Source organism: Pungitius pungitius, chromosome 10 (genome assembly GCF_949316345.1).
Source record: "Pungitius pungitius chromosome 10, fPunPun2.1, whole genome shotgun sequence".
Classification (NCBI taxonomy): Eukaryota; Metazoa; Chordata; class Actinopteri; order Perciformes; family Gasterosteidae; genus Pungitius; species Pungitius pungitius.
Genome location: NC_084909.1, coordinates 17,431,649 through 17,443,398, shown reverse-complemented (window position 1 = coordinate 17,443,398; position 11,750 = coordinate 17,431,649). Strand labels below are relative to the sequence as shown.

At 44.5% G+C, this 11,750-nt stretch overlaps 2 protein-coding genes across 11 annotated transcripts in view; both read left to right on the top strand.

Moving 5' to 3' along the window:
* Nucleotides 1–149: 149 nt before the first annotated feature.
* Nucleotides 150–3,340, top strand: uchl3 (ubiquitin carboxyl-terminal esterase L3 (ubiquitin thiolesterase)). The gene is made up of 9 exons (XM_037489525.2): nucleotides 150–307; nucleotides 480–491; nucleotides 1,208–1,336; nucleotides 1,505–1,661; nucleotides 1,894–1,979; nucleotides 2,199–2,246; nucleotides 2,354–2,429; nucleotides 2,548–2,606; nucleotides 2,690–3,340. Exons 1-9 carry the CDS (start codon nucleotides 266–268, stop codon nucleotides 2,771–2,773), a joined length of 693 nt encoding a protein of 230 aa, XP_037345422.1. The 5' UTR covers nucleotides 150–265; the 3' UTR covers nucleotides 2,774–3,340.
* Nucleotides 3,341–4,574: 1,234 nt separating this feature from the next.
* LOC119228447 (LIM domain only protein 7-like) overlaps nucleotides 4,575–11,750 on the top strand; it is a 38,582-nt gene continuing 31,406 nt past the window's right edge. For 9 of the 10 annotated variants that reach the window (XM_037487998.2, XM_037488004.2, XM_037488002.2 and 6 more), the window contains exons 1-4: nucleotides 4,575–4,705; nucleotides 4,855–5,037; nucleotides 8,140–8,210; nucleotides 11,000–11,069. In XM_037487998.2, the coding sequence (XP_037343895.2) occupies nucleotides 4,969–5,037; nucleotides 8,140–8,210; nucleotides 11,000–11,069 (210 nt within the window). In that variant the 5' untranslated portion in view covers nucleotides 4,575–4,705; nucleotides 4,855–4,968. Of the gene's footprint in view, nucleotides 4,706–4,854; nucleotides 5,038–8,139; nucleotides 8,211–10,999; nucleotides 11,070–11,750 lie in introns of those variants that run through there. The other variant, XM_037488008.2, reaches the window with a different exon arrangement.

Sequence of the window (11,750 nt, the reverse complement as noted above, 5' to 3'; positions counted from 1 at the left end):
TAAATAGCCATAACACACGTATATGCGGTAGTAAAAAAACACAACCACGTTTATAAAGTAGGTACCTTGAATCTGTATGGTGTAAAGTATTAAGTGTGGTGTAATTCAGGTTTATGAAGAAGAAGGTCCCCCTGCATTTGCATAAATGTAAGGGTCACTCTCCTCACGCGGAAGTGAATTTGAGCTGTCAAACACATTCTGGCAAATCAGTTTCAGCGTTTTAGTTCTCCGTAGACGGGAAAGTAGCTGTTGACGTGACTTCAGAATGGACAGTCCACGCTGGTTGCCCCTGGAGTCAAATCCAGAAGTATGTTTTGACGTTACTTCTTCAAACATTTTTATCTAAGCCATTCATAGACAAGCATGTGAGAGCTAGCTCACTTTAGCTAGCAGTTGGAACAAAAGCTGAATACCGGTGTGGCGGCTTCGACGAATCCTTAAAACATTTTAATCATTTTATTTGTGTGGTTTCATTTCAGGTCATGACCAAGGTGAGAATTGTCTTCTGATGTAATTTAACACCAGGTGGGTCTTAATAAATAGCGGCATGGGACACTCGTAGAGGGACAAGGCCTACCCAGCATTGATGCTACATCCAACGTAACAACATGCAGCTGTCCGGTGACATTCTCCATATCCTCCAACTAAAAGTGTAACCTCTGGCCTGCATTAGATGTTTCCTTTGTGAGGCTTTGGGAAGTTCTCAATGTAACATCGGATTAATCACACCAATGTTGTCCACATAACGACGTAACAATGGGTGGAGGATGTGTCATCAGTTCATCAGGATTTTAGTTTGACATTTAAGTATTGAGGGGAAACAACTGTTCAACTGGTTCCTTTCTAGGCTATTCATTTAATTATTAAAAAGGGATAACTATCCTGTTTCAATTGTACAGATGTCAAATACTTTCCCAATAAAGTATAGGTTAATAAATAATAATTGCTTGGGATTTGATTTAAAAACCTGTCTTTAATGCATATTCCTATTTCCCCATTGCATGGTACCAAAATATCTACAGGAAAAGGGTATTCCTTTGAGTAATAACATTGACTTGATTTTGCATGTTTAGTGTTTTACTTTAACATGTTAGACAGTAAATGAATCATTTGCATCCTGAGCCAGCTGTTACTTATGGCTTCACTTTGCGTTCCTCTCGTCTAACTTGCAAAGATGTAAATAAACAAACTGTCGGTTTCTGTGTAGTTTGTCAACTGCTTGGGAATGAGACCAACCTGGCAATTTGGAGATGTCTACGGATTGGATCCAGAGCTTCTCGGTATGGTACCAAGGCCAGTGTGTGCCGTGCTCCTTCTCTTCCCAGTGACCGATAAGGTACCTTTTTCCTCTCTTGATTTCCAATATATTGGCTCCATGTCCAGACCATAATAGAGATCTGTACATTATGCATGCATGTTGGGACTTAGCAGGTTGGATACATGTTCTACAGGATCATGTCCATGCTTTAAAAAAAAAAGAATACTCTCTCCTCCTTCTGTGAAGTATGAGGCTTTCAAGCAAGAAGAAGAAGAGAAACTCAAGGGTCAGCGGCAGGAGGTCTCTCCTGACGTTTACTTCATCAAGCAAACTATTGGAAATGCCTGTGGAACGATAGGATTAATACATGCAGTGGCAAACAATCAAGCTCATTTGGAATTTGGTGAGTATTTAATGCTTCCCACATCTTATTTAATGGTGGAGATGTGCTTTAGCATGGAACATCTGGCCCCACCCTCCCCCTCCCGAAACACTGTTCAGTGGAATTTCTAAGGGCAATCAGATGACTACAGCTCTGAGTGTATTTAAGAAGTTCCCCGTACAATAGAGGACACATACAAAAGAAACATTAATGTATTCACAATCTCTTTGTGCATGTTGTCCTTTGTGCTCAGATTCCGATTCTCCACTGAAGAAGTTCATTGAACAAACGTCCAAAATGACTGCAGAGGAAAGGGCAGCCTTCCTGGAAAAAGACGAGGTATAGTTTATAGTAGTTAATGTTTTGAGGGATGAAAAATATCTTTATCCTGGTAAGTTACAATTTAGCGTAACGGCTCTGTAGCTGTCAGGTGATGATAATAGTACTGACCTACTTACTTCCAGAAGATTGGTAAAATGACCATAAATCCATAATATATATATATATATGGAAACTCTGCTTACCTTCATCGCCTCTTCCTCCTACTTTCTGTTTCAGAGCATACGTGTTACACATGAATCCAGTGCACAGGAGGGGCAGACTGAGGTTTGTATTGAAGTCTTAGCAAAAGGAGGATTTCCTCAGACAGCGACACCTCTGGTTTTCTGTTTAAGAATATGTTTAATACTCAAAATCCTTCTTGTCTTTTTTAGGCCCCGAGTTTAGATGAGAAAGTGAACCTTCATTTTATAGCTTTTGTGAATGTCGGAGGACAGTTATATGAACTGGGTGAGTTAATGCACTCTCCCAATTTCTCTCTATTATATTCCATCAAAAATATGAAGCAGCTTTTGTCTCGTTGTTAAGGACCTAAATAATCTTTTAAAATGTATTCCTATGAATCTAGATGGCCGGAAGCCTTTCCCTATTGTCCACGGAAAAACCTCAGAAGATCGTTTCCTGGAGGTAAGACTGCATCGTAAAACAGGCAAAGTGTCTTACAAAATGTTTCTGAGTTGCGAGTCATGATGTGTTTGTTTGCCCCGCAGGACGCTGCAGAGGTTTGTAAGGTCTTCATGGCTCGCGACCCTCAGGAGCTGCGTTTCACCATCATCGCCCTCTCCAAAGATTAACTGTGAGGAAGCACCCTTCTGTCCCTCAGCAAAAACAAAAGAAAACACTACTGCCAAACATTCTCAAGTGCTGAATTCATTGGATTTTTGTTTTTTCTTTGTGCAAAATATCCATGGGGAATATCGTAAAATATCAGGGGTATCATTCTGAAGTATTGTTCCATTTTCTTGGTATGAATAACTTTAAATTCTAAGGGAATTGGAGTAAAAGTATTTCCTGTTAAGATCAAACTCTTCCAGTTACCCACTGCTGAATCCTCTAGCTCTAAACCGATATCAGCTGTGCTATCCTGACGCTGCACTTAAGTTTGTTCACATGAAGTGTTTTGAGAAATATAACTTTCTTCAATGTTGCATACTGCATATGGTGATTTTGTTTTGAAATGTCCAATCTGTCCAAACCGCTGGATAAAAGTATTTAGCAAGGCTTTAATTTTATTCATAGCTTTGAAAATGACATCCTATGGCTGTTGTAAGCAGATTATCAAAATCTGATGCAGGGTGTACATCCGCCTGGAAGGTGCCTACATTTTCTTAAAAAGAATGTCAAATAAAAGGCAAATTTACTAAACATTTATTTTGTCGATCCTCTCTGTAACACAAGCATTGTAGTAATTCATCCTTCCGGAAACCTTTTAATATATACATTGCACTTTGATGGGCTTGTTATGTCTACAGCTGTATCAGGAAGAAAAGCAATTCTGGTCCAGATTTCTCTGTTCCACCCAGCAGTGGCCCAGCATGACACTGATACAAGAGAAATAATACAGGTTCATTGGATCGGTGCAGCATCGAAGGCAAGTGAACAGCAGAAGATTCTCAATCAACGAGGGAACAGACACATGGTTACAGTTTGCTAGTTAGGGACACGCAAGAAGACGAGTGTGAAGAGGATCCTCCTACTTTGAGTTCTCGGCTGGGTACTGCTGAGAAGATATCTAAAATATAAAGACTCCCGTGTGTACTGAGGATTCAACTATTTTTTATTTAATGAGAAATGGGACAATAGATTTACATGTAAGACACTACACTTGGACATCTTTGAGTTGTATCCATGATATTTACATCACTGGCATGACTTGTTTGTTCTGTAGTCACTAAATCACTAAGACGGTGAAATTAAATCAAATGAGTAGAAGTTTGAAAGAGGCTGGTTAAATTCAACCAGGAATGAGTTGTAACATCAGCTAATTTGACTAAATATCTTGTTAGAGTGAACCACTGCGTGGACATAAAAGCACAATTTAATGTTGCTGGTCAATGTGGATCTAATTTGAACCACTGGATAATTTTGGGACATTTAATGCTTTCCATCTTGACGCACAGTGATGATTCTATATGTAGGGTTTGATTCTGAATAGATTAATTCTGCTAGCAGGGATCTTCAAGCATTGAAGATGATAACTGGTTAAACTATAATACCTCAACATTGCTTTCCTATGCTGCTTAAACAATGACATTAGCAAGTGATGAAGGTTTAATTACTCAGTGGCCTTGCATTGCTCTCGAGGCGCCGCCGGGTGGCGCTGCAGGAGAGCGATTAGTTTCATCGTGAACGAGCCAACTCTTCAAAGTAGGAAGAGTTTATCCAAGGACTCAACTTTTTAACCCGATCAAGCGTTGTTCTGCGGGGGGGTTGGCTGGTTACGCCTCGCCCCTCCGTGAATACAGTAATCCCCGGAGGGGGGGGGAATAACGGGCCCGCGCAGGCGTGCTTTCACCTGGAAGCAGCTCAGAGGGACCCGTGGGTGGTCCTCGGACCCCACTTTGACACCCCCCCCCCCCACCCCTCACTCCCCCGCTCAAGCCTTCACGCTGGCTTAAGCTTAGCTCAGAAGTGAATCCCTCCCGTCTGGGTGGAAAGCGAGCCCGCAGTCGGAGCGTGAGGTGTGGAACCAAACGCGCCCCAGGTGTGCCGGGCGGGAGCAGCAGGTAAGCCGCGGCCAGGTGACGCCGCTCCGCCTCGCATTCAGGCGGCGACGGTCAGCGAGGGCACGAACAATAGGAGGCATTTTTCACGAGTGAGTAGTTGGCTTACACCTTTTTTTTTACTGACGGGTTTTGCCTTTTGTTTCCTTCAGCGCGTGCGTACGTGCGTGCGTGCGTGCGTGGAGACCTGCTGCTTTAGGACCGGCCCACGTTTGGATGTCTCCGGTCTTTATATGCGGGTACCGCGCGGATACTGACGTGCTGTGATGGAGTGGCGCGAGCAGTCCGCCGTCAGCTGCGACGAAGCCTACGAGGAGGCGCAGAGATGGATTGAGGTGAGCGGACACCTTTCTTTAGAGAGATGTGTTTGAGCAGGTGTTTTTGTGTGAGGTTTAAAGGCTGAGGTTTATTTCCATCCTAGTTCCGGATTTTCAGGGGTTTTGTTCTGCTCAGTGAAAAGCTGAGTGGGATTAAATCAGGAACAACTGATCTATGAATATAAGAATATATATCAACGCGCCGCAGGGTTCCCACGCTTCATGACACCTGCTGTATTATTGGCATGAGAAGCATTCAATTACATGTGACTAATGGATGGGAAATAACGAAGAAAGCAGTCACACTTTGTGGCTCGCCGTTTCTGGCCATTTCTGTAAAACCTGTCATCCATAGAGTGCAGGTTTCAACAAGTGATTCCTTCTCTAGTAATAAAGTTTCCTCCTTCCTGTTGCGGAAATCAAAATGCAAACCAGCTACACAATGACCCACCAGCTACTTTAAAGCAAGTCCCATATCATTTCCATTTTATGTCAACATCATTCAAAGCTTCCATTCCACCATCCAGCCTCTCATTCCTTCTTTCTTTTTTTATGAGGAGTGAAATGATGTTTTCTCATCTCGCAAATTCCCTTCCCAGCGGGGTGGCTGCAACTAAACAAATATTGTTCTAATTTCATGGGGGGGGGGGTGAATCCAAATTCTCCCGATGTGACATCAGTGTCTCTCACACCCACACACTGGCCCATTGTGGCAGCTTACCTCGTGCGCGGCGGTGGGGGCAGGAGGATTAGTGAGGGGGGGGGGGGGGGGGGGCTGCGCAGGAAGCAGGTTGAAGAGGTAGAAGGTACACGCAGAGTGAAGGTGTGAGGGGGCTTGTGGCGCTGCTCGGGCTTTCAACCGATTCATGTGTGCACGCCGAGGTTGGTGGTATTGTTATAAAAACAAAAACAAAAAAAAAGAGAGAGAACTAGACTAAATGGTCTGGTGCCCCGTCACATGGACACATTCCTGCATTAGCTACTGCCATGGCTGCGAACAGAGGCCACGGCGTGCGCCGCGTCCTGCAACCGCGGGATAATGGAGCCCCTTGTTAATTGAACGGGAGAGGCCGTACGTGTTGACGAGCAGGAACAAGTGGCCGTGTCTGCGCAACTTACAGGTCAGAAGATCATGCCTGTGGTCGACTTGTACACATAAGCTCAGAATAACGCCAGCTAATTGAATCATGTTATTACCGCTCCTTTATCCGTTTTTTTAAGGTGTCAGAAAAAGGATAAATCTTTCCGAATCTGCAACTGAATCAGGGACACCATGCCAACTTTTCTTTTGTGTAGCTTTTGATGGAGCATTTATTTTCTCAGGGAGCCACCCAGGTAGGTGTCACCCAAAACGGTTTGAATAGCTCTTCAAACAGGGCGTCGGGCTTCACCACAGCCACAGATCGTGTTTAACGTCACGTAATAACACGGCCTATGAATGCCGCTGGGATTTCTGAAGGCAGCCAATCAGAGGGAGCAACAACGCCGTGGCGGTTATTGCGCTCATCCTCCTCTTGCAGTCATTGGACACAGAAAGCGCTGTGGGCCTTCGCGTGCTTTTTGCGTGCTTCTGGGTGCTTTTGTTGTTGTGGAAACAATGGGAGAGTGAGAGAGACAGAGGGAGCCTCTAATGAAGATGAAGGAAAGGGAGAAACCTGCTCCGTTTACATGAAGCTGCACGCACAGAACAGCAGGATTCTAGATGCCAACTGCCCCGCACCGTTCGTGTGTGTGTGTGTGTGTGTTTGCAGCTTTGCTCGTCTGTCTGTGTTCCTCGTATTCAGCGTCTGGTTGGGATATTATTTTTGTCAATGAAGGAGCAGCAGGTAACAAGTATTTCCAACGTCAGCTTCATCGTGTTGTGGAAATACTTTAATCTACTACAGTATGGTCTAATTCCCTAGGAATGATGGGTATTTGAGGCCGTCTCAAGTTACCCGGGGAGTGGTCAGAGGTGTAGCAGGACGTTGTGTCAAAAACTGAAATAATAATAACAATGTCCTCCAGTGAGCTTGTACTCCTCTGGTTACTTTGAGCTTCTAACAAACGGTGGCCTGTACTTAGCTGAGCCTGTGATTGCCCCTGCTTTGTCCCTTCAAAGGGAAGGGCACATCCCACCTATTTGGTCATTTGACTTGTTTTGCCCTGTGTGTGTGTTTGAGAGAGTGTGTGTGTGTGTGCGTGTGTGCATTGGTTAACGGCAGCTGTCTTCCATTACTCTACTTACAGAGTAATTAAGGCGTGCTCATCTGCCCTGTCTGTATCCTAAATGAAAGACTTAAAGTCAAACACATGGCAGTGCGTGTGGTCAGGAGGGTTCTTCACAATTCATCGATAGACTGGGACCATTTAGCGCGATATCTCTTAAGGGGGGGTTTCTTTGGTATTCTCTACAATGCAAAGGATTAAACACAGTCGGTTCTGCAGAATTGGTAGACGCACCCTCTGGTTGTTTTGGGGTTCGCGTTGGATTTAGCAGCTCAGATGCTGATTGGTCCAGACATGGAGGATGGAAACACTCCAACAAAAACAGGAAGTATGTGTTATACAACACAGACTGCATGAATCAACGGCTATAACTGTATATGTCGTGTTTAAAATGCAGGATTTTTGTCTGGATGTATCTGCTGTGTGTGTGTGTGTGTGTGTGTGTTAGTGCACGTGCGTGCACGCAGCGCCTGCATAATGACTCTTGGTGTTCCCGCGCTGGTGGTTTTGAGATCATGGGAAAGGCATGAGGCTGCAGCCTCGGCGCTGTGTTTCTGCAGCGCTCCAGATGCTCCGGAGCCCGAAACCGCTTGTGCACAGCTCTCGGTTCACTCAGTTCACCGGCGACTTTTAGCACCCAAGTGGGGACCAGGCTGAGCCTGCGGAGAGGAACACCTGAAGGACAGCGCTCAACTCTGTCCCGGAGACACTGTAGGAACTTAAAGGAAATACCTCTCATTTCCTCTGCTACTGTTGTCAACATCCTACCTTTCTTCTCCAACCTCCCCACCCTATACACACACACACACACACACACACACTCGCGATAACCCCCGCCTCCTCTCCTCACCAAGCCCCTCTCGCTCTTTCCCTCACGGTTTTTGTATCCCTTTTTTTTTGTTGTTGTTGCAGGCAGTAACCAAGAAAAGATTCTGGAGCGACGACTTCCGATCGGCGCTGGAGAACGGCGTTCTGCTGTGTGAGTAAGTACTTTCCCCTCGAGCCACTCGTTCCACTGGAAGCCCCCCTGCTCTCCTCCGGCTTCTGCACTCGGGCGCAAAGTGTCGCTGATATTTCCCAGGCCGACCCCCCGCCGGGTCGCTGTTTGATTGTCTGCCACATGAATCGAGCCTCTGAGTGTTTCGCAGACAGCACAATGGAGCTTGTATAGTGAGGTCATTCGATGCCCCCGGTGTCGGATCTGCTCTCTGTGGAATTGTTTGAGGATGCGAAGCGTGATCTATTTCAAGAGGATTTTGCGGCCACAGATCTGTTGAGTGCCATTCTTCACTTTGTTGAGTGGAGGGAGCCCTGATGAGTGAGCAAATCTATCTGTGCCATAGACAGAAGCGGAGTTCTGCATTAAGCTCGTCAACATCTTCGTGTTTTGCAACCAGGGGACAAAAGTGACCATATTTTAACTACTGAGGAGTAACGTAGGGACGCCATGGACGCCATTGGTCGAGGCCTGTCAATCACTCTAGCCCCACCCTGAAGCAGACAATGCTTAGTTGAAATGGACCATCATGAAACTAGGGATTAAGACCATAAAGTTATGTGTACAATGTGTACCGGAGGGAATAAATCAAGAGAGCCATTTTCCCATAGACTGGACTAGAGGAGTTGCCCCCCTGATGGTACCACCCCCCCTTGTTGGACGGTAAGGGACACACTGGGTTAGCATCATGTCCCTTTTTGTACATGTGTGATAGGGTAAGCATCATGTCCCTTTTTGTACATGTGTGTGTGTGATAGGGTTAGCATCATGTCCCTTTTTGTACATGTGTGTGTGTGATAGGGTTAGCATCATGTCCCTTTTTGTACATGTGTGTGTGTGATAGGGTAAGCATCATGTCCCTTTTTGTACTTGTGTGTGTGGGATAGGGTTAGCATCATGTCCCTTTTTGTACATGTGTGTGTGTGATAGGGTTAGCATCATGTCCCTTTTTGTACATGTGTGTGTGGGATAGGGTTAGCATCATGTCCCTTTTTGTACATGTGTGTGTGGGATAGGGTTAGCATCATGTCCCTTTTTGTACTTGTGTGTGTGGGATAGGGTTAGCATCATGTCCCTTTTTGTACATGTGTGTGTGTGATAGGGTTAGCATCATGTCCCTTTTTGTACATGTGTGTGTGTGATAGGGTTAGCATCATGTCCCTTTTTGTACATGTGTGTGTGGGATAGGGTTAGCATCATGTCCCTTTTTGTACTTGTGTGTGTGGGATAGGGTTAGCATCATGTCCCTTTTTGTACATGTGTGTGTGTGATAGGGTTAGCATCATGTCCCTTTTTGTACATGTGTGTGTGTGATAGGGTTAGCATCATGTCCCTTTTTGTACATGTGTGTGTGGGATAGGGTTAGCATCATGTCCCTTTTTGTACTTGTGTGTGTGGGATAGGGTTAGCATCATGTCCCTTTTTGTACATGTGTGTGTGTGATAGGGTTAGCATCATGTCCCTTTTTGTACATGTGTGTGTGTGATAGGGTTAGCATCATGTCCCTTTTTGTACTTGTGTGTGTGTGCCCTGTGGATGAACACAGCCATGTGCTCTGCATGCATCAGCGGGAAGCTGTAAATCCCAGCGGCCCATGCAGAATCTTTGTAAACCTCAATCAGCATCGTCGAGAGGAGAAAGCTCCCTGTTCTGCTGACCCGGGCAGGACTCCGCTGATTGCTCGCTTCTCGAGAGCAGCGTGGACACTCTTGGGCTCGGGGGGGCTGTCGGCGAGAAAAAGGTGGGCGCAGAGATTGAAATCACTTCAACCCAGATACGCAGGCCGCGCTCCCATTGTGTTGTGGTTATCACAGCTGCTCGCAGAAGAATGTTTGGTCCGGGTCGCGCACATGATTACATCCTACTTGGCTCACAGCGGGTGTTATCTGGTGGCACATCACCACTTTCTATTGTTTCACCGCAAAATGACTAACTTAAGATCGCATTCCTGTTGCATTCTATTGCCCCCCACCCCCCGTCGCCTGTTTGCTGTGCTACACTCTGATATTACACTTTTTCCATTTAGACGTTACATAAGAAACAAAGGACCGAATAACATGAAGAAACATGTTGTAGAGATCAAAAACCCATATAAAGTTGTTAGTAATCTTTAATATATGTGATTGTAATCTCTAATATATGCGATATGTAATTCAATAATATATGTGATGTTACAATCTTCACATACTGTTACTGTTTGCGTTGTGGTAAATTGAATAATTTTTGTTTTTGGACTGTTGGTTGTAAAAGAAAAATTACATTTGATGACGTTGCCTTGAGCTCTAATTGAAAAGGGCATTTTTCCTATTTCTGGTGTTTTGTGTAGCCCAGAACGCGTCATTATCATGCCAACAATCTGCAGATTGATTATAAATTGTAGCCTCATTCGGAGTAAATTTTGCCGCTAATTCCGCTGTGATCCAAAAGTGACTTTATTTTCTTTTCTTTTTTTCTTTGGGATATTCAGACTTTTGTTTCACAAGCATCATTAATGTGTTTGACTAAAAAAACTCTCTGAATAACACCCGAGCGGTTGCTCATTTCTGGTTGGCTCCAGCAGCAGAAGAGGAGCCGCGTGTGTTTACATCACAGTGCACCACCGGCCGTCTACTAAACCGGAGCCAGGTGGCCGCCATTTAACACAGTCGTAAACACACAACACGGAGGCTTTGCAACACGTTTGGCTTTAGTGAGACCAGACCAGCCAACCAACGAGTGCTTTCACTTGCCCTCTTCCCTTCCCCGATGCTATTCCTCTCTTTCTTTTGTTTGCAGTCTGATCAACAAGATCAAGCCTGGTCTTATCAGGAGGGTTAACCGGCTGCCCACACCTATCGCTGGCCTGGTAAGTCTTGTTTAATAAGTTATTTCTGTTTAAATATGTAAATAAGGCATTATCCTGATGACCTACAGGAATCTATAAATGAGATAAAGGCTAGGTCAAAGGTTCTTGCTTGGCTTTGTTTATGTATTAGATTAAAGTATTTTTTCCGGAGAGTATTTTTGAGTGTCGCTATGTATCACTCTATAAATAAAGACAATCTGGCCAACAGATAGCTCATTTAGGTATATAAACCTTCCGAATATTGATATTGAAACTGGAAAGTTTGGTGTATAGTGCAAGTAAATATATTAATTTGGAGGACACTCACAGCTAGAGGCCTCAATAAAAAGTCTATCGGCCTTCAAACTTTTCATATGTTTACATGATATTTAAAGGACGGGGCTTCGACTTTGGAAACGGTTCAATACATTTAAAAAAGAAATATATATCTCCACGAAACCATATCTGTCCCCAGGATGTCCCTCCTCAAAAGATACACATCTACAACGCTGCCTTCAACCCGTGATGCCAGTTAACTATGTTTGCCACAATGTTTTGTTTCTTACTGTTATGTCATCACCTCTGTTCATGTTATTACTTCTCCCATTGTTTATCGCGTTTACTTTTCATCATGTAAAGTGTACCTTTTTTTTAAAGCGCTACACAAATGAAATGTATATTTGTTCCTCACGTGCCCTCAGG

What these genes read in the sequence shown, in the direction of transcription:
- uchl3 (XM_037489525.2), top strand. Translation starts at nt 266, where the DNA reads ATGGACAGTCCACGCTGGTTGCCCCTGGAGTCAAATCCAGAA. An exon ending in CCTTCCTGGAAAAAGACGAG is followed by an intron (nt 1,980 to 2,198) that starts GTATAGTTTATA and finishes TTTCTGTTTCAG; the next exon opens with AGCATACGTGTTACACATGA. An exon ending in AGGACAGTTATATGAACTGG is followed by an intron (nt 2,430 to 2,547) that starts GTGAGTTAATGC and finishes CTATGAATCTAG; the next exon opens with ATGGCCGGAAGCCTTTCCCT.